The 26362-nt window shown below is 40.0% G+C and overlaps 1 protein-coding gene across 3 annotated transcripts in view; it reads left to right on the top strand.

The window, feature by feature from the left end:
* The window catches only part of LOC146621841 (protein unc-13 homolog B-like), a 72423-nt gene that overhangs the window by 39028 nt on the left and 7033 nt on the right, over window positions 1–26362 (top strand). The window contains exons 12-33 of one of the 3 annotated variants that reach the window (XM_085367567.1): window positions 205–449; window positions 1997–2082; window positions 2205–2240; window positions 3052–3093; window positions 4268–4394; window positions 4903–4999; window positions 7453–7596; window positions 10701–10778; window positions 11066–11143; window positions 12107–12127; window positions 12443–12481; window positions 12960–12992; window positions 13122–13136; window positions 13268–13297; window positions 15369–15395; window positions 17050–17094; window positions 17646–17660; window positions 17757–17777; window positions 20094–20120; window positions 20305–20325; window positions 21069–21089; window positions 24563–24589. In XM_085367567.1, coding sequence (XP_085223693.1) covers window positions 205–449; window positions 1997–2082; window positions 2205–2240; window positions 3052–3093; window positions 4268–4394; window positions 4903–4999; window positions 7453–7596; window positions 10701–10778; window positions 11066–11143; window positions 12107–12127; window positions 12443–12481; window positions 12960–12992; window positions 13122–13136; window positions 13268–13297; window positions 15369–15395; window positions 17050–17094; window positions 17646–17660; window positions 17757–17777; window positions 20094–20120; window positions 20305–20325; window positions 21069–21089; window positions 24563–24589 — 1275 coding nt within the window. The remainder of the gene's footprint in view (window positions 1–204; window positions 450–1996; window positions 2083–2204; window positions 2241–3051; window positions 3094–4267; window positions 4395–4902; window positions 5000–7452; window positions 7597–10700; window positions 10779–11065; window positions 11144–12106; window positions 12128–12442; window positions 12482–12959; window positions 12993–13121; window positions 13137–13267; window positions 13298–15368; window positions 15396–17049; window positions 17095–17645; window positions 17661–17756; window positions 17778–20093; window positions 20121–20304; window positions 20326–21068; window positions 21090–24562; window positions 24590–26362) is intronic. The other 2 variants (XM_085367565.1, XM_085367566.1) reach the window with 2 other exon arrangements.

Below are 26362 nucleotides of genomic sequence, written 5' to 3' on the forward strand. Positions count from 1 at the left end.
TTCATGGAGTGTACAAAATCTTATCACATAAATATGGAGCAAGAACATTTTTTAAAATGTGTCATATTATGATAAATTATTCATCGAAATTTCAACTGTCAAGAAAACTTCTGAACTTGTTTTGTTTTCTGCTTCCGTGTAGAACTGAAACATGTCAGGCAAGTCAATTCTTCCTTTATTTCATATTCTTTTTCACGTATGCAGCCCGAGCCAGACAAGAAAAAGAAGAAGAAGAAGAAGGAAAAAGCAGAGGGTCAGGAAGCTGAAGATGATGATGAAGAGGAGGAGGATGAAGAAGAAGAGTTGGAAGAGGAGGAGAAGAAAGAGGAGAGTCAACCGGAAGAGCAGGGCCCAAGCATCCAGAATCTGGACTTTTGGCCTAAACTCATCACACTCATTGTGTCCATCATTGAGGAGGATAAGAACTCGTACACACCCATCATTAACCAGTCAGTGTTTTCCTTTTGTCTTCTATATTCTAATTCTGGGAAATGTGTTGTTGCAGAAGTTGTCTTCATGGAGCAGAACTATCAAGTGTATTATATTTTTGAACTTATATATCTATTGTAATGAATGTTTAAAGACATATAGTACATTTTATTCATACATAAGCTCATTGTGCTTAACACAAGATAAAAACATAAGAACCTGAGTAGGTTTTGCCTTAAGGCAGTGAAAACAGCTAAAACAAGACTGTTTACTACAAAAGTATAGAAGTATAAAAGATCAACTAGGAACTAAAGGTGGTAGGTATTTTTTAATAAAAAATAATAATAACAAAATAAATAACACTTTTATTGTTGAGCAAACTGTGTGGTCTGTGGAGGTGCTAGATAAAAAAAAATCTCCAAAACACAAAAGCTTTGTACGTTGCAATAGAATCTTTTCTTTTGTTATAAACAATCTTTTTATTTTTATTTATTCAACTATTTTTACTGCCACAAGGCATTGCAAAACCAGGACAAGTCCCAGTAAATCTACTTCTGGTTTGCTATAGATCAATGGAAGTAACATTTAAAAAAACCAACATGGCCAGGGTTGAACCAGAGCTTTTGATCAATAAGGTTTAAAAGTTAACAACATAAAACAATTGCGCGCATGCAACTAGTGCAAAATGCTGCGGCACGATTTTTAAGTGGCAGAAGGAAAGTCGACCACATCACTCTGGTTTTGGCTTCTCTACATTGGCTTCCAGTTGAATTTAGGATCCGTTTTAAAGTTCATTTATTGGTTTTAAAATCTCTAAATGGTCTGGCACCTGTTTATTTGTCTGACTTGTTGAAGCCCCACGTCCCCATTCGTTCGCTTCGGTCAGCTGAGCAGCTGCTGCTTTCAGTCCCTAAGTCACAGCTGAAACTTGGAGGAGACCGAGCGTTCTCTGTTGCAGCTCTGATGCTTTGGAATAACCTTCCTCTCCATATTAGACAAACTACATCAGTGCCAGTTTTTAAGTCCTGATTAAAAACCTATTTTTATTCCCTGGCTTTTAACTCTGTGGGTAACTGACATTTTTATTAATTTTATTGCTCTGTCTGGTTTTTGCTATTTTATTCCTATATTTATATTTGTATTGTTCAGCACTTTGGTCTGCCAGGTGTGTTTTTAAAGTGCTATATGCATAAATGATGATGATGATAAAACAAACAGGTTTTAAAAACCAAACAGTGGGATCTGTGTGTGCTACTAAACTCAAATAACTATTTTTTGGTCAGTTGTTAGCTTAGATTAGAGCTTAACACAGATATTGTGTTCAAGTTAAGATATTAAATGATATCCTGGATAAACCCCCAATCGTATAATGTTTGGGCTCAGTGAAGCATAAGCAAAGTAACAGCAGCCAACCAGATGATCAAGACAAGTTTAAAGGGTAACATTTAACAACATTTCCAAAAATCCTTCAGATTCCAGTTACACTGGAAGGGAAAGGGGCTGCAGTGACCCCCATTACTTGCAGAGTAACGAGTATTTTTACTGTCTTACTTCTTTATTCCTCCAGGTTTCCTCAAGAGCTCAATGTGGGTAAAGTCAGCGCAGAGGTCATGTGGATGCTCTTCGCTCAAGACATGAAATATGCCCTAGAGGGTAAGACTATATCTTTGGACAGTATATGTGTGTGTGTGACAGAGACATCTCAGAGAAACCAACTCCTCCTTCTTCCCTTCTGCATTCACACTGTCTTTTCTTCAATCCATCATCTCCTTCAGTGTTGGATAAGATTGACCACTACCACTGGAAAAATGGTGAGATTAGAGATAAAAATATGGAGATACAGTCAGAAAAGTCAGTAATCGGGATTCCAGAATAGGGTTAAACATCTCCTGAGACCATTTCTATAAAAACTTGTTCAAACCTCTCAGCACTGAGCTAAAACACACTGACAGTAAGCATCAGAGAGTAAGAATGTTCATTGTAATATCAAATAAAAGTGTGTGCAAAGTTCTGAGACTGTTGCTGATAAGGGGAAAATACAGGAAGCAGGTGTTAGTGTTTAACATTTTTAGAGCTGAATTATTGATATTTTTATAACATCAGTGATTTCCCAGGAGCCTCCACTTTAGAAATGTGTGGACTCTAGTTGGGTTCTTTCAAGATAAGTGCATATAGGTTAGTCATCATAACGAGCTAACTTCGCTACCTAACAGTCAGCTGAGATCTGCTTAGCTGCTCAGTATTCTGACTTTTGATCGTGTCTCACGTCAGACTTGTAGAAACTGTAAAAGCTAGTGTCCTAAAACACATCGCCTGAGCAGGTGTTTAAAGCTTGGCTGTGACCCTGTGTGTTGAGTTTAGATGATTTGTTTTTAGTTTTGTAGTTGTTTCACAGCAACAAAGAGGAAACTTGCGAAAAAGTAGATTTTAGTAGCAAATTTGACTGGTGGCTGGTTTTCCAGCCTTCTGTTTTGTGCGTAGTGTACTTTCCAGCTCCTCTAGTATTTTTCTTCTAACATGTTTTTCTGAAGCCGTTCTCATCTCAGTTATTGCTGCCACAAACTTGCTTCTCTTTCAGTTTCTATTCTTATTGCTTTTGTCATATTTCTGTTGCCATCTCAGCTCCCGCTACATTTCGTATCCGCAAAGTTGACTTCTACGCTGGTAAGAGTGTGTGTGTGATGAGTGTGCATGTACGCATTTCTTTTGTCTTCAGTAGTTTCCTAAGGGTTTTTTTTTTTTTGCACCAGTAAAACTTATTTAACTGCATTTATCTTTTACTTAATTAAATTAGAACAAACATTCCCCCTTTATTCTATCTATGTGTGTACATCCTTCTTCATAAATGATGCAGATGTTGTTTCTCTGTATAATTTATCAATTTTTTTTAGGAGTGAGACAATAACGGAGAAAAACGACTGCATCAACTTGCAATCGTGAAAACCAAACTATTAGCCTAGTGGACGTATTACACATGTGTAGCAGTTTGAGTATTGGAGTTTTGTTTAATGGTAAAAAGTGTTGATATGAAAAAAGCAGGCATCTCCACGTTCAACCTGGTTACCTCAAAAACAGCTTATAACAGTTTATAATACTGGTATAATTATTAATGTTCAACATGTTATCAAATGATCTGTAACGTAATCAGTGTGAGGACTAGGGATGGGTATCGTTTAGGTTTTATCCGATACCGGTACCAAACCGGTACTTTTGAAACGGTGCCGGTGCTTAAACGGTGCTCAAACTGGTGCTTAAAGAATGGAGAACACAAACTTTGTCCAAAAACCTCTCATGTTCAGCTGTTTTTTTGTAAAAAGATAACAATGTTAGCCTTTTCTGCAGCTATGGGGCATATATGGTATCACTCTTGGCTGGAAGCAGTGCTTAATCAATGGAAAAAACACAAACTTTGTCCAAAAACCTCTCATGTTTAACTGTTTCCCACTTTTTCTTTGGTCATTTTAGCCTTTTTGTCCAGGGTGAAGGGAGTATCTGCCATCAAACAAGAAGACAGCTGCATGTAGCTATGATGGTGTTTGCTAGTTCACCTTACATGCATTAATGTAATAACGTGGTTAGCCTACTCAACGTAAATTACACACGAACAACATTAAGCTACTCACGCAGAGAAGAACGGCTGCTGCTGCATCATCATCCGTCATCATTTCTGCTACACTGGCAGGGCTAGGGGCCAGGACTCTCCTCTTCGGGTTTTTGGGGGATGTTGCTAACTCCGGGTCCGATAACAGGCAACCCACGCACAGTAGATGTGTATCAAAATCCTCATAGATTTTAAACCTGTCTTTACTTTGGCTGTTGTGGCTGTTGTTTTTTGCAGAACATGAGAAGCATAAGCTCTGTAAGACTGCTGACTACATGAACCTGCACTTTAAGGTCAAGTGGCTGTACAACGAGTACGTTAAGGAGCTGCCTGCCTTCAACGACGCTGTGCCAGAATACCCTGCGTGAGACCGTGTTTTCTCTCTCATTATTTCTCCTTCAGACAAAGGAGAGCTCTTGTTGATTGATTTTTCTGACTTTCCAATTAGATTTGGTGTGATGTTGCATACCAAACACACTCGAAGCATTTCTCTCTGGGTTTTGGCACTAGAAATATGGAGGAATAATAACATTAGCCAGAAGAGTTATCAGCGAGCACATTTTTTTCCCAAGGCCTTTGCTCTGTTTCACAGTTTAGATAACCAAAATTCAATAGGTTCACGGAGAAATGACCTTTTAATACAAAGGCACAAGATGTTTTTACACTTAAATATTTCTGTTCTACAAACTATAACATGTGGATGTAAAATATAAAACGCCAAACAAATCAGGTAAATTAGAACTGCAATGAAATGAATTTTGGACAGCTGAGCTTTGAAAACGTTTTCAATCTGCAAACGTTCCAGTTTTTCAGGCTGTCAAAGAGAAGATTAAACTTTGTTTAGCTTTGTCTGTTTCCTATTATTCCTTCAGATGGTTTCTCCAGTTTGTCCTTGCCTGGCTCGCTGAGAACGAGGAGGTATCCATGGAGTTTATGCATGGAGCGCTGGAGAGAGACAAGAGAGAAGGGGTGAGTCAGAGACTCGGGAGAAATTATTCTGTTTGCTGAAAGTTGTCACGTCATCGTGAGCAAAACAAAAGTGTCACAGACTCCTTTGAATAAGCAACAAGTTTATCGTCAGAGCTCTCTGTTAGAGTCTGAATGAAGACGTACGCAGGGAAGAGGAGGTAGTGCTCGGTCAAACACAGGATTTTAATCCAGAAGAGCTCATTTCATGTCATGTTTGAAGAAATCTTCGGGGTGGGGGTGGTGGAGTATCAGCAGGCTGGCTGTGATGGGCTGATCTGGCTAAAAAGCCCATTGATTATGTAAACATAAACCAGTGTTTTACCAGCATCATTTTTGACTTTTTGTTAAGTGGATGAATATTTTTTTTAAAGCACAAACTGTTTAATAATCTGTGGATGCATAAAAAGCGAGACAAAAACGTCATCTTGCAGCTCTGATCCTGATCTTGCTTTTTTCCACGTCATTGTCGTGATGATCATGGTCAAAAATCAGATGTGTGTGTGCTCTAGTTTTATCAGTCTGGGCTGCAAAACCAACCGTATTATTTTTGTTGCTGCTGTTTTTGAACAAAAGCTTACGTCAGAGCTCGTAGCCTTACACGGTTTCGTTGTGTCAAGCCTCACTGTCAGCCCCCGGTCCCTTAGAGATCTCCCACACTGTCCTTAGCTGAAAGTCAAAGCGCTGAGGCTTCGGGCACATTCGAGTATCTGGGCTGAGCACCGGCACAGCGTACACGTGGGTTCCAGCCTTTATTCAGGTGTGCCTCTCGATAAACACATTTGGCACTCCTGTTTATTTGTGGGGAGCTGGTGGGAGGAGATGTTATTGCTAGTGAAGCCATGTGAACTGATGATGTGCGGACATTATGAACGTCATGGCTACGCTTTCTAAATAAAGGTATGCGTACGTCTCCGCGTGTAATAAAAAAGAGAGATTTTTAGTTATGCATTCCTTGTTTTTCTTGTCAGTTTCAACAACGTCGTTATCCGAGCATCAAAAACTGTCCTCTTTGAAGAAAATGTATAATTTCACTCTATAAAGTTTCAGTGAACGTTTCTGTATTTCCTGTAAATTGAATCAGAATTGAATCATGGGAAACGGGAACGATTTGCTGGCTTCTCGCTTAGTGAAAATGAAACGTTATGTTTGTGATCTCGTCCATTATGAGCGATATTACTTTACAAGGTTTGCCTAAATGTGATAAATTTATGTTTTCTTGCCATTTGGACACTGCTGAGGTAACAGTGCTTACATGAGGCAGAGGAGGGGATGTGAGATGCAAAGTGGAAGGTGACGCACATCCTAAAAATAAAAAAGCACAAATATAAATGACTCCAGAAGTTTCAGACATCCTGATAAAAGATCGCATGAAAGCTGCTAAAATGTGAGCATTTCTGTTGCAGGTTGTGCCTGTGATTTAAAATATATATTGTCTGGCTGTTGTTAAAATAAACCTACAAAACAGCACAAGCACATCTAATATCACATAACAGATACAACCTGATTGTGCTTGATGCGCCCAGCAGCTGAGAGCACAGAGGAAGAGTTGTTGATCATGTTGTTGTCATGGCACCAGAGTGCAACCGCAGTAGAAAAACGATGCAGTAAAAAGGAAAGCTTTCTGCAGTAATGACAGAATAAAAGACCGCTTCAGACTCGTGACCTTTTGTTCAAATTCTCCCTTTGGTTCCTTCTGCTTTTGGACAACTTTTCGTAGATTAGAAGAATGATGAACAAGTGTTTGTCTGCCTCCTGTTGGTCCCCAAGCTGCACTCTGCCGTCCTATTTGTTGGTTTATTGTGCTAAGACAGCTATTGTGTGTCCTAAAGGAGGTTTGGCCCTTTTTGTGGCCTGAGCAGGTGGTTATTTTCAGTCATGCTCACACGGCTTGGCCTGCATGTGCATTTTCAAACATCGAAAGATTAAACATTTAGATATGTCTGTGAAGGTTCTCAGTCATCCAGGTCATCGTAGTCAAAGGATATAAACCTAGTGGGTCACTCCCACTAGGTTTATATCTGGGACTCTCCACCATTTGACCTTAGAACTGAAGAAGCTTCTCGGATGAGAGGTGAAACGTCTTCAAGCAACTTAAAGAAGTCCAGACGCTTTTCTTTGCAAGCTCCTTTGAAAACGTTTAGATACGTTTTTTCTCATTTTATCTTGACTCATAAAAATCATTAAGAAAATGGTAAAAATGGAGCATAGAGGTTACATAGTTGCAGGTGGATGTGATGTTGGAGCTGAACCTTTTGTGGAGTATATAAGATGCAAAAGAGCAATACATCGAAAAGGGATGTAGGTTTAATATTAGTATTTGAAGAATACGGTACATTAAATGAGAGAAGGGGAGGACGTACGAGTCAGCAAGGAGGAACACAGCGTAGGGAGACTGTTTGTTTTTTTTATTTGTGTCAAAGTAAAAAAATGTCCTCTTGTTCCTCTGTCTGCAGTTTCAACAGACATCTGAGCATGTTCTGTTCTCCAGCTCGGTGGTGGACATCTTCACTCAGCTCAATCAGAGCTTTGAGATTATCAAGAAACTGGACTGCCCTGACCCCACGGTGGTGGCACATTATAACAGACGCTTTGCCAAGGTGAGCCCCGTGCCTTTGTTTAGAGCCCATTTTGTAACTTTGGTCTCTGCAACACTGAAAAACATCTCAGATCTGACAGCATCTTAGTTTTTTATTCATTTCTCTGTTTTCTGCTGGCTAAACGCGAACATATGCAGAGACCATGTCTCACATTAGGAGCATATTAAAACATCCTTTTGCTTTCCAAGAACTACTGTTGATAGGTCAGGTTACTCTTTAAGAGAGCGCTTTACAAAAATACTCACTGGCTCTTACCTCTAGTGCAGGCGTATCACGCATGCAGCCAGTGAGGCCAGAATCATCCCACCGATGGTTCTAATGAGGCCCAGTTTGAAAATGTGAAAACTGCAAAAGAAGAAAAGCAGAAAAACTGAATTTTTGTCAGTTTATAAAACATCGAGCATGGCCTGTCATAACTGGATAATAAACTACTGACAGAAATGAAGTTTAAACAAGAGTAAACATAATTTACTCTAAATTAACAGAATATTTCTGTTTAATTAAATCCAGATAATGAGCTAAAAGTGTTTTTTCTATAATTTTCCTCAGTAATTTCTCAAAGGGGAAGCCCTTCTAATAGGTTTCTGTACATTTCTGGAGTATTGCAGCAGCAGAGTCGGTTCACTTCGGGCACGCTTGCACTTGGGGAAATACGTAGAGATGATGACCACTAACTCAGAGTGAAACCAGAATATTTGCTGCACTATTTGCACTTTAGTGTAATCTGATATAGCACAGACTTAGGAAGCTCACAGGTTCAACAGCGACTGTTCTCTCATGCTCAGAGATGCAGTGTGAAAAAACTTCATATTTGCTATATCCTTTTAAATATTTGAATTTCCCTGCACCTCACTGCTCATAACACACACATTTTCTGTTTTGGATATTTGGACAAGTTAAAGTGGGATAGTGGGTAGCGTGGATTGATCAGTTAATCGAGAAGATCATCTGACTCTATTCAAAAGCATCAGCCTTTTTAGAAGACCGTTTCCTCCTTTTATAATCTAGTAAAATTGAATTGTTTCTGAGTGATTTCAAGACAGAAATATTAGCTGGTTTAGCTCCAGCCATCCCCGATACATCATACAAAGGCAAGAGGTTGTATAAATGTAGACATGAGGAGGAAAATTGTATGCAGAAGGCTTTGAGATCAGAATTTTCTTGCACTTAAAGAATTTCATGTCTATATCTTTACTAGCATGTGACTCTGGTATGCAGTTGTTTGTTTGGAGTAAGTTTTTCATGACTGTATCCATCAGTGGTGCAGAGGTGAGATTCTTTACCTGAAAGTTCCTGCTCGGTGCAGCTTTAGACCATGACTCCTACTGAGGTCTTTACTCGAGTCTTCTTTGTTCAGTCTCTTGAATCATTTCTAACTCACTAACGAGTTTCAGGTATTTCTCTGTAAAACATACAAACAGGGCATAAAGTGTAGGGTTATGTTTTTTCTTGAAATGTAATTTAAGGCAGGTCCTTTTAAGCAGAGCCGTTCAATCTAACAAACCTCTGCAGAGAAACTGTGTGTGCGCGCGTCTGGTGTTATGGCTCGATCGATACGGGACTCATTAAATAAAGAAAGGCTAATGTGAGCCATCACTCTGAGCTGTCCATCTCTCTGTCCCCGACCCTTGACTTGCTTTTCATTTTGTGCCGCTCCACTCATGTTAATCTCCTCCTGAGTCTTTTCATCTCTACCCATCCCATCAATCCTGGGACTCTTGTCTTTTGTGTTCCTACTTTTCCGTCTACGTCTGCCTTTATTTCTTCTTCATCTCTTTGTCACCCTCCAGTTTCACATTGTTCTGCTTTCCTATGCAAGAAACAATAATTAGTTTGTTTTTAAAAGTGTGAGGAAAAAGAGATGGCTGCAGAACTTGAGTGATATAAAGCCGCACTAAGCAGTGCAGGCAGCTATCAAGCTGCATGTTTAATGCAATAGTTTGTAATCTTGCTGAGTCAGCAGAAAGTAGGGAAATCTCTCACAGTGAGCCCACGGTGCTGTGAGGCACAAGTTACCACTGTGATGATGACAAATTAACTCTGTGATTTATTTAAAAGTGCCCTGTTGAGTTTTTATTGCAAGCAAACATGTCATTCTTTGTTTCCCATCAAAAAGCAACCAGTTTGCTGGCTGGACATTATAAATGTTTTCTTCACTTCTTCTAGAAATATTTTTTCAGCTTTTATTCATGCAGGGCGTCTTCAACGAGCACATTACAGAATCCAGCTGTGTGCTGAAGAGTATAAAGCTCATGCAAATCTCATGTCTTTCCTTTGATTATTATGTGTTTTCTCATATAAAGGATGCGATAACAAAACAAGAAACATGCAGTGAGGCCAGTGATTGACAACTGCACACATTTTAAAAGTGCTTAAACAGAGGAAGAGTGCTTCTTTACGTCTCTGATTAATGAGCAGCGATTTTCTGCAAGATCTTCCAACAGCTGACGGCACTGTGTGCATCACACAATGTCACATGAACTCTGACACATTGTTTCATTTATATTTGCAAATTATATAATAAGATATTAATATTTGGTGTTCCTGTATCAATACAATATTGGCATGCAAAATATCACAATGCAGTGCAGTGTGAGTGACTTTCCGGTGCTTGGGCGGAGCCTACTGGTGGCAGCTATTCTCAGGTGGGCTCATGAAAGACATCACACAGATGTAGTGTTATTATGAAGCGGGCGCCGTGAAGACTGTTTAACGGCTAATCACGCAAAATATGACATTTGGCTTCTCACTAGAAGCTTCTGCATTAGCTCAGATTTCCATGACTTACACATATCCGGTGTGACAACAGTTAAGTGTCATCAATGAGTAAAAGGTAAATGAGTCAAACACAATGAGGCATCTTCTTTATTGTCTTTAACATTAGATTAGCTCGTGTTGTCCTGAAACTACACGCAGCTCTTTAAGGCAGACAGACTGACATTTTCAGTTAGCACAGTGCGAGTGTCTGATGCTACCTGAGTTCAAACAGCAGTGCTCTCAGCTCGCCAGACTAAAAGGCTAAACATCAGTGTTCAGCGTCACTCTTCACTCCAGAGGATCCCAGGGAAAGCACGTCTTATGTGAGTGTTATCTTGTTTCCACAGACGATCACCAAAGTGCTCCTGCAGTACTCTGCTCTGCTGGCCAAGAGCTTTCCCTCCTACTGTGAGAAGGAGAAGATAGTGAGTACTGCTGTGTCACCACTCTGCTACCACAACACCTCCCTCAGGGCTCATCTCTGATTTGGAGGGAGACACTTTGAAAGCTAGTAAACTCTCTTTGGAGTGGATTAATATTTCAGTGGTTGCTACTTACTCATCTAACTTCAGTCTTTAATCTTCCTGTCATCACCCTTTTATCTTGCTAATCTACTTTCATTTTATATTCTTGACTTTTCCTCTTTTTTAAAATTCATCATTTATGTTTGGTCTGCTTACAAACGCTGCCTCCCTGATTTATCTTCCTCCAGCCGTGCGTGCTGATGAACAACATCCAGCAGATGAGAGTCCTTTTGGAGAAGATGTTTGAGTCCATGGGAGCAAAACAGGTGAGCATTAACAGGTGTATGCACACGCACCAAACCCTAAAGTTTGTAAGCCATCTGCCAGGCAGACACTGATTTCAGTCACTTAAAAGGTCAAAATGCTGATTTAAAGACTTTTCCATGAAGTACATGACTGAAAAATGCCAGAAAAAAACACTTTTTTCTGTTCAGAAGTGTGAATGTGAAAAATGGTAAATGGATTTGGTTCTTCTATAGCGCTTTTCTGCTCTAGCTGAGCACTCAAAGCGCTTTATACAACATGCCTCATTCAAACAAACACTTTTTTCTATGCTTAAGTATTTTCTCTCTAACATTCGCACCCTGATGGATGCGTCACAGAGCAACCTTGGGTTAGTATCTCACCCGAGGATATTTGGCATGCAGAGTGGAGCGGCCAGGGATCACCAATGTTCCAATTAGTAGATGACCTGCTCTATCTCCTGAGCTACAACACCTGTGCAGAACAGAGTGTGTTACAAACGTAGGTTGACCGAACAGACAAAGGGGAACCTTCACTTTACAAACTTAAATTAGGTGCACACTGCAGTCGAATGTTGTCAGCATTCCAGTTCCAGTCATACTCAAAAAGCACATAGGACGAAGGTTTAAAAATCTATCACTGATGCACTGAAAGCTCTACGAGCCACAAAGAAATCCATTTTGTCTGTTGGTGTGTTGAAGTCCACTGCTGGACCTATTTGGGACACCTCCCCATCCTCCAGGTGTGACCTGATGTCTATAATGAACCTATTTGGTATGTATTTGGGTTCATCGGTCACCACAAGGAGAAGCAGCAGAGCCGAACCTTCTGTGGATGCAGGAATCTTTCCTTCTGCTGAGCCTGTGATTGTAGTTTCAAGGTGTAAAAAATACAAAGGTGCAAAAGCTGCAGCAAGTGTGAGCCTGCATGTATATAATCACAGATTTAAGAAAGCGAGAGTTAAGTGTGTGTCTTTTTTCCTGCAGTTAACAGCTGAGGAGGAGATGGTATGTCTCAGTGGGTTTTTGTTTTTGCTTTGCTTCCCTGTGGCTCCACCTCCACCCAAAACGATCTGTTGAGTACAGTAAAACCCACTCCACACCTCTTTCCTGTCATCAAACCTTTTTCCACCTTGCAGTGCGTATGTGTCTGTTTTTAGATTGATCCCAATTTACTCATAAACAAGAGCTAGAGCTTCCTCTCCTTCTTCCTAGACTCCCAGTTTTCACTCCTCAAAATAAACTCCAGCTGATATAAATGATGTAGATGTGTGTTTTTAAAAAAACAAAACGTTCTCTTCGTGGTGTTTTTTCTCTCGAAAGCTTGAGAATGAGGAGGAACCCGATGAGTGTGACGAGGAGGTGGGTCGACTTCTTTTTGACTGGTTTGATTTGTTTCTGTTCCCCTGTTGTGTCTGACTGCCGTCGTCGTCGTTGCCTTTTTCTGTGAAAGTCCAAATATTTGCTGTGACAATTATTTTTAGTTTTTTGATGGGAACAACACAGTTTAAATCAATGGAGTTTACAGCTGTTGCTCATTTTTAATAGTTGATGGCTCTAGTCAGGCTTTTATATGAACAAATAATATACATAATAAACAAACACTTTAAATACACTTACATATTAAATAAAACGATAAATTAAATGGGAAACGTTTAGCCGGATGAACTATAGACAAGCAAAAATCCCAAACTGACAGTTATAGTTCATTATCCATGTCCTTACTAAACCATAGCGGAGGATTATTTCCTGGTGAGATCGTTCCTTTGTGGGTTTGTCGTTTTCTTCTTTCATATATTTTATGCACTTTCTTTTTATTTCCTTATGATATTTGGACCAGGCTGTCTCTGACAACGAAGGCGGCGATAACATGGTGGGTAGGCCACAACAGCAGATATAAAACACTCCTGAAATCTACTTTAGTCTGTTTTTATTATTATAAAATGTTACTTGTGTTTTTAAATGACCGCATTTGTGTGGGTTTGATCCTTTTTGCTAACAGTCAGAGGAGACCAAGGTGAGATAAGGATTCTAGGTCACAGCCAATATTTCATATAGCTTCCTCAAATGTCCTTTTGTTTCTCTCATTTGTCTCATTTGACCTAGTTTTCTTATGTTTCTATTTTAATTTGTCGATGGCAACGTCAGTCTGGCTGCTCAGACTCTGAGGGATCTGAGGTAAGGAGGAGAATATCACACTCTTCCTCAGAGCTGCGATGATATTAAAGTAGAAATCTGTGTGAGATAAAAACGGGAGATTTGACTGCTGTTAACACAATCATCACATTCAGTTCTGACGAAGTAGACTCAATCGCTGAAACTGCAGTCGGCAGTTTGTTGTCATGCAGAATCAATGTGACGGGAGACAAAAACACAGTTTCAGAACAAGCTCGGGTGTAATATTTGAAAGGTGCGAACGCACAGACTGTATATAAAAGACGGATGGAGTCGTCATCTGAAAAGCCTTTAAATTCCTAAAACTGCCGCTCTGTATATTGACCAGCAGGGGGCGACTCATCTCGATACAATGCACTTGATCTCTGACCCCAGTAAAGCCTTGATGATTTTAGTCTCTGTCAGTATTTCCTATATTACCATGTATACAGTCAAATACACTCACGCCCATTTCATTAGGTACACTTTGCTAGTACTGGGTTGGACCCTGTTTGGCCTTCAGACCTGCTTCAGTGTTATCCAGATTCAACAAGGGGCTGAAAGCATTACTCAGATTTTTGTCCTTAATGATCCATAATTTGGTCTCCGATTCCACCACAGCCCAAAGGTGCACTGAGATCTGGTGACTGTGGAAGGCCATTCACAGAGAACTAATTTCACGTTCAAGTAACCGGTTTGAGATGATTTGAGCTTTGTGATGTGGTATGTTTCCCTGCTGGAAGCCACCACGGTGGACATGAACGCCCAAATTATGAGCTCACCATCCAAATATAGCAACCATCCAAATGAGACACATCAGACCAACCAACACTATTCTTCTGTTGACCACTGTTGAGGAGTCCGTGTGTCCTGTAGCATCACTTTCCTGTTCTTAGCTGACAGGAGTGGACAGCGTGGTCTGCTGCTGCAGGTTCAACATGTGCCCCTATGCTCTTCTGTATACCTTGGTTGTAATGAGTGGCTGTTTGAGTTAGTGTTCAATTTCAGTCTGCTCAAACCAGTCTGGCTTTTCTCCTCTGACCTCAACAAGGCCTGTGTGCTGTCAACAACCATGCCACAGTCAGCTTTCTTTCAGACTTTGATGCTCAGTTTGAGCTTCAGCAGGTTGTCTTGACCACGCCCACATCCCTAATTGCACTGAGTTACTGCCATGTGATTGGCCGATCCGAGGCTTGTCTTAACAGGTGTACCTAAAAATGCAACCAGTGAGTGCAGGCAGTATAGCCAGCTGGTTTTATGGCTTAACCGCTCGCATGAGATTCAGTGTCCTCAGGATCTCAGATCCACTCCTAGTTTATCACTCTGACTACAAAATAAAATATTTTTTAAAAAACAACCAAATTCCTGAAAACATGATTCTGGCAGCTCCATCTTTTATATACAGTCTTCTGTAGTTTTTAATCTGTCAGAAAATTGTGCTTCTTCCTAAATACTTGTGATAAATCCCTCCGCAGACGTGATGCCAAAATATTCATTAAAGCCTTTGATACCACATGCTGGCAAAGCTCTTTACACATTTACAGCCGTGTCCTAATGCAGACTCCTTCCTCTCCCCTCCAGTGAGTACATAATAGACCAGACAGTGGGCTGCCAGATAATTGAATTTGATGGAGTATAAACATGTTGTATTTAGCCGCCACTAAATGGTTTGCTGAAATGACTTTGATAGTCAGCTCAGTGTGTGTTTTGTGTATGTGTCCATGTCTGAGGGAGCTGTTTTCTTTGTGGCACAGGGTAGCGTGTCAGAGGTGAGGGAAGGCTGGATAAAGTCTGTCTCGGCTGATATCTTCAGTGTCCCAACCTCAGTCAGCCGGCAGTGTGTCTGCAGGGCAGCATGCTGCATCATTATATTAAGATTTAGGTCGAGGATGTAAAAACAGTTCAAATCCAATGATGTTTATATTCGTTTTATGACTTTTTGATTCTTGGATCACCCAACCTTAAATTTTTATTAAAGGATTTCCTTCCTTATGAAAAAGGAGCATTTTTCTGATAGCTCATACTCGTTATAATGATAAAACCTTCCTTTTCCTTTCCTATTCATCCTCTCCTGACTCCTCCTGCTCACTCTTAGGCTGACAACCGAGAGAAGGAGAAAAAGGTCAGTTTGTGCATAATGACCGTGTGTTTATGTTGGAAATCAGGCCTTTGTGTTTTATAAACTCCTTCACTCATCACTTTTTAGTTTGATTAGAAGTTACAATCAAAAAGTTCCACCTGTTAAAATCAAGTATCATTTGGCTACGATTCCCTGCAAATTTCCTCGTCTGCTGCTCCTACTAGGTTTGTTTTTTTCATTGTGCCCCTGAGTTTCCTTTTCGACCACTTCCATGCGCATGTTTGTGTGGTGAGTCTCCGACACCAAAGCAAAGACTCTTCAATATGATTTTATTTTGGGGAAGAGAAAGAATATGTAGGGAACAAGATCTGACTAGTATGGCAGGTAGTGAGAGAACTCGACCAACCTTTTCAGTTTACTGTGAGTGGTCACACGTTTGCATAGTAAAGGTGTATTTACACTGACTGTTCTAACTCGGATACCTCAGGAGGTTATAGTAGACAGTTTGACCCCGTGTGACAAACAACATGGTGCACAGCCCCGTGGAAGTCATATTTCTGGTCACACGCTTCACCTGCTGCAAAGCCTTCAGGCTCTTATACTGAAAACTTCATTTTAGTCTCTGAGTTGTAGCTGGAGACCCGACTGACTTCTCACAACACAAATTCTGGGTTCATTTTAATTGAAATACATGTGAAATCACAGGCGCACTTGCAAGTGGTCAGAACAGGACTTCCGGGAAGTGATTCAAACTTAGGAGAGCTGAAAGCATTTCATAGAAGTGACACTGAAGGAGCTCTAATCATGGCCAAGTGTAACGTTTTGATAGTTTTATGTTAAAAGGTGGACAACCAAACTCCAAATGAGAGTCAGGGGAAAGTGTTTCAGAGCTTAAAGCCCTACGCAAGAAAATTCACCAACATCAGCCCAGGAAGAATAATCCAGTTTCCAATCCTTTAACTTTAGCTTTCCACCCAGACGTCTGCCAGTGTCTGTATCCAACTCTTGATTCTAATTCAGGAAAATCAGTTGGATCTTAGTTTGTCTCCTAAAACAGTCTTGCTGCCTTTAGTGTTTTGCACTGATGTTCTTTAAGATATTGCCTGCAGCAGTTTAGATACAGATTTTGTGCAAAAACAATCAAATATTTATTCCAGCAAAATCACAAGTGAAACTGGGTGTTAGATTGGCACAGAATCAAGTCATTAACAGATGTATGTCAATCACACCATAGATGCTCCCTCACATCTGTGCCTGTTTCTCTGCATTAGTCTCTTGGTGGCAATGCATTAAGTGCCTCTTTCCACCAGATGTCTATTTTTTTCCATCGAGCAGCACTAAAAAGATGCTGTGGGAAAAGCGCGGGGTGCTACACGACTCCTGCTATTAAAGCCGACAAGATTGAAAATCTGGAGTGGGAAGTGAAAACTTGAGATATTTTAAACCAGTACTAAAAATGAAAATGCAGAGCTCTCATGGGGCAACACGGCGTGCCTTCCCTTTTCAAAACAAGGCGACAGCACACTGAAATGTATAAAACATTTGTTCAGCAATGATATACCATTAATTGTCATTTTCCCCGAGCTGACGCTTCAATAGTTTTGTGGAGAGAGAGCAACTTTGTACTGGAAGTAGACGTTTTAGTTTGCGGCTGTGTTGTCTTTAAAGCAGCTGTTTACCCTCTGTGCTCCTGTAGGATGAGTCCTCAGCCTATGATGACAGTGAGGAGGAGCAGGAGAAGGTTTGGCTCCATGTCCAGTGTTTCCATAACTGACCTCTCCTCTCCTGCTGACAGACATCACTGACTCAAATTATTACACATGGTTAACTAATGCTGCAGTCACACTCGGGAAACTGCTGGACAACCAAAATGATTACAACTCGTGTTATAAACTCTTATTACCTCAGAAATTGTTGCTGTAACGATGGGGATCTGGTCTGAAACAGACAGTTTGTGCTCATCAGTGCAGACAGACTGATTGCAATGTGCTGTCAGTCTGTCTGTGTTTATAAATCAGATGTTTTTAGTCACTGATTTGTTTCCCTAGTTTTTCTATAAGGGGGTTGCCATCCTGTTTTTACTCTTGTGTGACTGAACCATAAGCCTTCCAGTTAGTTTACCATTCCTGTGTGTAAGAGTTAATGTTTATGTCTGAGCGGGTATACATATGATCCACGTATGTATACATACAAGTACGTCCTTGTGCACCATTCACTTTTTGTCTCCCCCGGCCTTTTTTGTTTTCTGTTGTTTTAATTTTAAATATATTTTTATTGCTTTTTGTTCTAAAGCTGGGCAAAGAGAAGGTGAGCCATAACAAGAACCACACGACAGTTCAGTTTCTTTGTATTTCATTAACATTTGTCTTATTTGTCTTTTCTTTTGTTTTCACACCTCTCTAGTCTGAGTCCAAGAAGGAAAAGGTGTGTTTTCAACTAAACTGTGTTCATGTTTTTTGTTTTTTAAAGCACTTTGTCTTTGTGCTCATTTGTGATTATGCAGCCTAAATTGTTATTGTATATAAAAAAAAATAAGTTACAAAAGGCTTTAAAAAACAACCTGCCAAACAAGATATTTTGAGATATGAAGAGAAAAAACTGAGAACTGAAAGTAAATACTTGACCTTCATTTAGAAACATAAACACACAAGTTAATGCTGCTTCAGAGCAGACATATTTAAAAAAATAACTGCAGAATAAAAAGATGTTGTAAACCTTTTAATTTGCAGCATTTCCATATCACTGCTGTCTTGTTTTTCTCGCCAAAATCCCAAATTGTATAATTTATCTTCACTTCCACCTTAAAAACCGGTTTTGAGTGGTGTTTGTTTACTCTTTTATATTTAGGAGAGATGCTTTACACAGAACTGGAGTCAGTGGCCTTAAAAGTCTGTACCTTGGTCCCTGAAAGATTAGCTGAAGGGAGCTGCAGGAGGTCAGAATGGCCGTCAGCACCCCACTGTGAAGCTACTGACTGTACATAATTAGCTGATCAAAGAAAACAAACTACAGAAGAAAAAAAAACATACCTGTCCTGAAACTCCCACATTTGTGGAAGACAAAGACCACGGTGGCTAACACGAGTGGTAAATCAGCCCGGTCTCATGGCAGTTTATGAAATGGTCACGTTCATGTACACTAATATAAAGGTTTGGTTAATGAATTTTATATGTCTCAGTGAGCTCTTCTTTAACAACTCCATATTAAAATTCATTTAAATAAATGTGCATTTAAAAAAAGCACATTTAGATAATGCTCTTTTGGCCGTGGCATTAAAATGATACAGTGCGTTAAAGGGTGTTACAGGTGCATAAATGCTAAAAACAGGACATTGTAACCTGTGGCTAGATGGTTGCCAGGCAACCTGATGGCCTCATGATACACTATGCATAATTCAGTTTTTGTGTATATAATTTAAGTGTTACTGTAGTAAAATAAAAATGATGCAATGGTTAGTAAGGTATGATGGGTGCATAAATACTACATTTAGGTCATATTAACCCACTGCTACACAGTTACTAGGCAACATGTTGACATCAGATCTGATATAGATAAGAACCTTCATGGGCCTAAAATGTACCAGCATGCCAAGTCACACACATATATACAAACGTATTTATCCACATTTATAAAGCCATTTTTATTCTTGACTCAGCTAAAGTAGCATTTCATGATTCAGAGCTCAACATAATTCTTATTTATCTTACTGTGACCTGTAGTGATGTTTACTCGGCTCCCTTTATGCCATCTTTCTAGCCACTCTCACTGACATCAGTTGGAAGCCTGGTCATTTGACCAGCACCAAAACTAACCAATGGAAGCATAAAAGTAAAACAAGTGAAAGACTAAAATAAAGTTACTGTTGGCATTTAAACCTCAATCGTCTGAAAGAAATCCTGCAGCTTGCAGAACCTCCATACCCTGTCCCTGATTAAATGGGTTGAGTTGTTCTTTCAAACTGGAAGCGCTGGTATGAGATCATTTTTTGCCTCCAAAAGAAAAGAAAAGAAAAATGTGTCCACAAACACGAATCAGTAGACAAAACTTTGTGACCATTACATGAACTGCTGTTAGACTGTAATATACGAATGGACTTAGTTTTAGTTGTTCCTCATCAGTAAGAAGTTTCTGGACAGTGCACAGGTCCCAGTACACACCAGTGGGGTCCAATTATGTGCCATGAAGGTCCAAGAGTCTGCAGGCTTCCCTTTCAACTCCTTCCACATTACCACACCTTCGAGCACAGAGGGAGCATGTAATTATTGAAATGATTTCATGTTTATGAGGAGAGACTGCAGACACTTCAGAGCTCTAGACTTTTAAGTGTGTTCAAATCTCAGGGGGCTAGCTATCTGCGTACACGGTGTTAATGATCCTAAAATGATCAAAGGGGTTGAAATTATGATAATGACAGGGTCTATCTGAAGGTAGCTGAAGGTTTTAATCCTGTGTGAGCTCATGCATAATACTGTGGAAACCCCTTGTGCCTTTAAAATTTCGGGGCTCGTTTTAACTCTTCAGCTTAGAAGAGTCTGGACATAAAACTGTGAATCGGCAAAAGTCCAGCTGGGAGGGTTTTACCTGTAGGCAGCAATCAGCTTCATAAATATGTGAGTCTGCCTGGAGAAGTGAGAGCCTTACTGAGAAGATGAATCTAATAAAATGTAAAAACAAGTGTTTTTTGCATGGTTAGTGTGTGAATTTAAGCATTAGCTCACTCACAAATGTGTATCCTTGCAGGCTGAAAAGACAGACAAAGAGAAGCAGGTTGGTTCGTTTGTAATATCACTCGTCGCCCTTCATCTCCACTTTGTGCTATGTGAACATTTCAGATTTACATTACTGAAAATACTACAATCGAAGTTCAGATTTTAAAAAATAATTCACTTAAAAGAGAGATTAATGGTGTCGACTTTCTTTTCCTAATTTCTTTTCTCATCTTTGCCCAAAGGACGACTCCAAGAGCAAAGAGGTGGGTGTTTAAAACACAGCTTATGTCTTTGGCTCAACCAGTGCAGTGAGTACAGGGATTTGTAAGACCTGGAAGTCTTCCAGGGCTTTATACTATTCAAAAAGAGTGGCAGTGCTGATGAGTCTTTAGCCTGCTTTGTTTACATGGCATGGATGCTGGTTTTCCGGCCCACTTTGTACTTAACATCAGTCAGGATGACACGCCAGGCATGTTTGAGGCTACTGCTCACCCAGTTATTGGACCTAAAATTGAGGATAAATTGGTTAAAGTGCAGCTACCCAGCAGAAGAACAGCAGGAATCGAGCCATTAAACAAACAACAGAGAATCAACATCAAATCAACACGTTTGAACTCTAGCTCTGCCTCCTGGGTCTTTTTAAGCCTAATGAATATTCATTTAGCTAATTCAGAGAGCATTTTGAGTTGTCCTCAATTTAAAAGGACGTGTGTCAATATAAGGAACCACTTTCACAAATTCATATCTGGCTGATGTTTGTTTTTAATGGTTGGAAGGGCGGTCTGAGACAGCTGTAGCCTACATTAGCTGTTTATGCTGTACAAGTCCAGAACTGCAAACGCATCTTACAAAATTAGGTGTGTGTTATACTGACTGTGTGTGTGTGTGTGTGTAACAGCCTATATTTGACAGTGTTTGGCTGTTAGATTTGTGTTTGTGCAGGATACCAAATGAAAAGAAAAAAGGAGAAAAGTTTGTCTGATGTTTTTTGCTTTTTTCCTAATAGACAAAGGAGGAAGTAAACAAGGTTTGTTTATCCAGCCATCCTCTTTCCCCTGTAGACCTCTGTCCTCTGCTGCCCCTCCAAAATGCCTCGCCTGACTTTAAAATTGTAGCTAATATGCATCCCTGCCTCATAGTTATCCCAACGTGCAACATTTATTCTGCGGGTAGTGACAGCAGAATCGAGCTTGCTGTTGTGAAGGATCGGCAGACACTTCCAGAGCGAATAAATATTTTATGCTTTTTTTATATATATATATTTCAGGGGGTTTTATGTATTTTGAATTCACTGGCCAAAAAAAGCAGCAGTGCTACAGAGTATGTGTGAAATTTTAGGCTTTAAGTGGACATTATGAAGAACAAAATGACCATATCTTAATATACACATGCAAAACATGTATTGCCAATTCAGAGTTACCAATTGACCTAACCTCTCTACCTGGATAGATAAGCAAAACTGTTTGTTCTATTAAAAAAAAGGCAAGAAACTGTTGAACAATGCCAAGCTGAATGGGGGGGTGCTCACCTGAACTCATCTAATTTCATAATGGAAGCTCTGATTCATCGTGAGTGTGATGGTGTGCAGAGGGTTCCTCATGTCTGAGGAATTACAACACTGCAAACATAGAAATACGAGTACAAACATAGAAGTGCAGTCACACTTCATATAATCATATACAGTGGGGCAAAAAAGTATTTAGTCAGCCACCGATTGTGCAAGTTCCCCCACCTAAAATGATGACAGAGGTCAGTAATTTGCACCAGAGGTACACTTCAACTGTGAGAGACAGAATGTGAAAAAAAATCCATGAATCCACATGGTAGGATTTGTAAAGAATTTATTCGTAAATCAGGGTGGAAAATAAGTATTTGGTCACCTCAAACAAGGAAAATCTCTGGCTCTCACAGACCTGTAACGTCTTCTGTAAGAAGCTTTTCTGTCCCCCACTCGTTACCTGTATGAATGGCACCTGTTTGAACTCATCATCTGTATAAAAGACACCTGTCCACAGCCTCAAACAGTCAGACTCCAAACTCCGCCATGGCCAAGACCAAAGAGCTTTCGAAGGACACCAGGAAAAGTATTGTAGACCTGCACCAGACTGGGAAGAGTGAATCTACAATAGGCAAGCAGCTTGGTGTGAAAAAATCAACTGTGGGAGCAATCATCAGAAAATGGAAGACATACAAGACCACTGATAATCTCCCTCGATCTGGGGCTCCACGCAAGATCTCATCCCGTGGGGTCAAAATGATCATGAGAACGGTGAGCAAAGATCCCAGAACCACACGGGGGGACCTGGTGAATGACCTGCAGAGAGCTGGGACCAAAGTAACAAAGGTCACCATCAGTAACACACTACAACGGCAGGGAATCAAATCCCGCAGTGCCAGACGTGTTCTGCTGCTGAAGCCAGTGCATGTCCAGGCCCGTCTGAAGTTTGCCAGAGAGCACATGGATGATACAGCAGAGGATTGGGAGAATGTCATGTGGTCAGATGAAACCAAAGTAGAACTTTTTGGTATAAACTCAACTCGTCGTGTTTGGAGGAAGAAGAATACTGAGTTGCATCCCAAGAACACCATACCTACTGTGAAGCATGGGGGTGGAAACATCATGCTATGGGGCTGTTTTTCTGCCAAGGGGACAGGACGACTGATCCGTGTTAAGGACAGAATGAATGGGGCCATGTATCGTGAGATTTTGAGCCAAAACCTCCTTCCATCAGTGAGAACTTTGAAGATAAAACGAGGCTGGGTCTTCCAACATGACAATGATCCAAAACACACCGCCCGGGCAACAAAGGAGTGGCTCCGTAAGAAGCATTTGAAAGTCCTGGAGTGGCCTAGCCAGTCTCCAGACCTCAACCCCATAGAAAATCTGTGGCGGGAGTTGAAAGTCCGTGTTGCTCGGCGACAGCCCCAAAACATCACTGCTCTCGAGAAGATCTGCATGGAGGAATGGGCCAAAATACCAGCTACTGTGTGTGCAAACCTGGTAAAGACCTATAGTAAACGTTTGACCTCTGTTATTGCCAACAAAGGTTATGTTACAAAGTATTGAGTTGTATTTTTGTTATTGACCAAATACTTATTTTCCACCCTGATTTACGAATAAATTCTTTACAAATCCTACCATGTGGATTCATGGATTTTTTTTTCACATTCTGTCTCTCACAGTTGAAGTGTACCTCTGGTGAAAATTACTGACCTCTGTCATCATTTTAGGTGGGGGAACTTGCACAATCGGTGGCTGACTAAATACTTTTTTGCCCCACTGTGTATATATATATATATATATATATATATATATATATATATATATATATATATATATATAGATATATATATATATATATATATATATATAGATATATATATATATATAGATATAGATATAGATATATAGATAGATATAGATATATAGATAGATATGAAATGTGTCTTCTACATTAGAAATGCATGATGTGCTCAAAGTACAATAAAGAGATGTGACAAAGATTGGTCTATTTAATTTTATTTACTACTTAGATATCTGTAAGTCAAAGCTGTAGCTCAGGAAGTAAGGCAGGTTGTCTGCTTTACTCTAAGCTGTCGTCAGTGCATCCGTCATTGTGTGTGTGTGTGTGTGATGGTTAGAAAGTGCTTAAATGCCTCGAATATTAAATGTAGTGCCTTGTAATAAAAAGCGCTTTGAGTGCTCAGTTAGATTAGAAAGGTGCTATATATTTACCAGTCTATTTCATTTGTAGCATCTCCCATTTGACGTGGCTTTATTCTACAGTTTCTGTTTATTAAAACAAATTTACGGAGCGTGCTACAATAACAGAGGATGAAAAACATTTTGTGTGCTCTCTTCTACCTCCTGGGTATCTTGAAATTTTGGGAGCCTTTTTACAAAACTAAGAGCACTGATTGGCCTCCCTGTAACGACACTTTGCATGTGAATTATGGCTACTTTGTGTATTTGAATTCGACAATATTCTTCAGATTTTGTCAGGTAACATATAGCAGCTGTTGTTTGTCTAAGTGCATAGTATGTATATGTTTTCTGTGGGGCTTCAAATAAACACTGGGAGGCTTAAGGCCTCACTCGCAGTATGCTAATATCGGATATCATTGATTATGTGAGTTGCCAAAAAAAGAAAGCACTGAGCAGCGTACCTTAGCAGACAGCAGTGAAACATTGGACTCCTACCTTCAATGTCAGTGTCCTCTTTTGCGTCCCTTGTAGCATCCCAATAAACCAGAGGCAATAAAGTAAAAGCTTTTATTAAAATCACCCACTCATCCTTACCCAATCCACTTGACATTACAAAAGCCCACCCAAAATAAACCCTATTTTTACCTGCTATGATAATAATAATAATGAGGTAAAAACACAGCCCTGTGTTTGTGTACTTTGTGTTTTAAATCTCCTGCACATTATTGTGTGATTATTCTCTTTACTTTTTTGTAATTTTCCTTTTCATTTTGCCTTTCTGTCTATCTGGCAAGACTGAAGCTACCACTGCGACCAAGAAGGTACGGCTGGGTGTGAGAGAAGGATCAGAGTCTGACAAACACATAGTGCCTGTAAAGGACACCTCTAATTGGAGGCTGTGATTCTATAGACAGGAGTGTTTCTGTGAGTGTGTGTGTGTGTGTGTGTACCTGTTTAGACATCTTTGGGGGGCCCACCAATTGTGGGGACCAACAGTCATTTGTGAGGACAAAAGTGCCTGTCCTCATGGGTTTGAAGCCATTTTTGAGACTCAAAATGTGGTTTTAGTGTCAGGGTTGGGTTATGGTTAGGTTTAGGGTAAAGTTGAGGGTTAGGAATGTATTTTTCATGGTTTAGGTAAATGGCTAGGGACAGCATTATGTCAGTTAGAGGTCCCCACAAGACATGAATACCTGACGCGTGTGTGTGTGTGTGTGTGTGTGTGTGTGTGTGTGTGTGTGTGTGTGTGTGTGTGTGTGTGTGTGTGTGTGTGTGTGTGTGTGTTCAAGCTTACAGGTGCTTTTCTAACCTGAAAGCTGTCCTCATAGTCACTTTCTTTCTCCTCCCAAAGTTCACATGAATTATACTTAGAGAATTGAGGATTTGTAGATGACACCAACACATGATGAACAGTGCTGTTGGGTTTGTAAAGAAGGTAAATGCGAAATGTAATGTAAAAGCACAGCATGTCATTCTTAGCAGTTAGTTGAACACACAAAATTTGGCAGGAAACTTGAGAATAATATTGATTTTTTTTTCTTTTCTTTTAAGCTAATGATGGTAGCACTCTGCAGAGGGTTAAGTGTGTAAATAAGAGACGAGCACAGCTTCTAGGTCTGATAAATGAAAGCCAGTGTTGTTCTAATGGCCCGAACAAATAAGTGTGTTTGCATAGATGTCTGTAAAAATTACTTGATGCTGGCTTGATCTGTGGCCTATTCAGTTTGAGTTACTATAGCATGATGTTCACTGGGTAAATTGTGAATTACAGTAAGAAACATAAACCATAAAGCAGGATATGCTTTGCTACCTTGTTAATGAGTGCAGAGTACAGTGAGCTTGTGATTTGTATTTATATACCACATATAAACGCTATTATCTACTATTCCAGTTTCAGTCATTACACGTTCTCCGTTTATTATACTGCCTAATAATATTACAAAGGATTGTTGATGTCGTGGAGTTTTCAAGGACATCTCAAATGTGCACGGTCACTTACAAATTTCTGTCAGAATGTTTATGTTCAACACTTTAGCGTTCACGCCCACGCCGCGGTGCATTTGCGTTTTGGATTCAGACCAGAACAGATTTATTCTGAAAGGCCTGAGTTTGCAGTCCAACCTTTCACTTCACTCACTGCAACATTTCTCAATTAAAATGCAAAACGCTAAAACACTGTCACTTGAAAGTCGTGACCCTCCTTTAGTCCAATTATATGTTCTGGCAGTATGCCCAATGTCTTCTAGCTAATAACACAGTTCCACAGTTATTGATGGCACACTTTCTGCAAAGATGGGATGCCTTATCTTGTAGTCGTCTAGCCACTTGACTGGTGTAACACGCGGTGAATGCTTGAGGTCCAGCATACTAATGGGCTTAAACCTTCAGGTTGTATTTTAGTTTTATTGAAGGACTGTTACCAGGCTTCTCAAGGCCAGTTTATCTTGCAGGCTCAGTCTCGGCGTTTTTGTCGAAACGAAACAGTCGATTGTTGCTGAGGGTTTGTAGCCTTGTGCGTCCACAGTTATTCAATCACTCTGCCTAATGAGACCTTTGCTTTGCTATGTTGAAATTTATGTCATGTCACCAAACTC

This window comes from Diplotaxodon limnothrissa, linkage group LG12 (genome assembly GCF_057381915.1).
Source record: "Diplotaxodon limnothrissa isolate DT_005_m linkage group LG12, D_limnothrissa_male_GT1.1, whole genome shotgun sequence".
NCBI lineage: Eukaryota > Metazoa > Chordata > Actinopteri > Cichliformes > Cichlidae > Diplotaxodon > Diplotaxodon limnothrissa.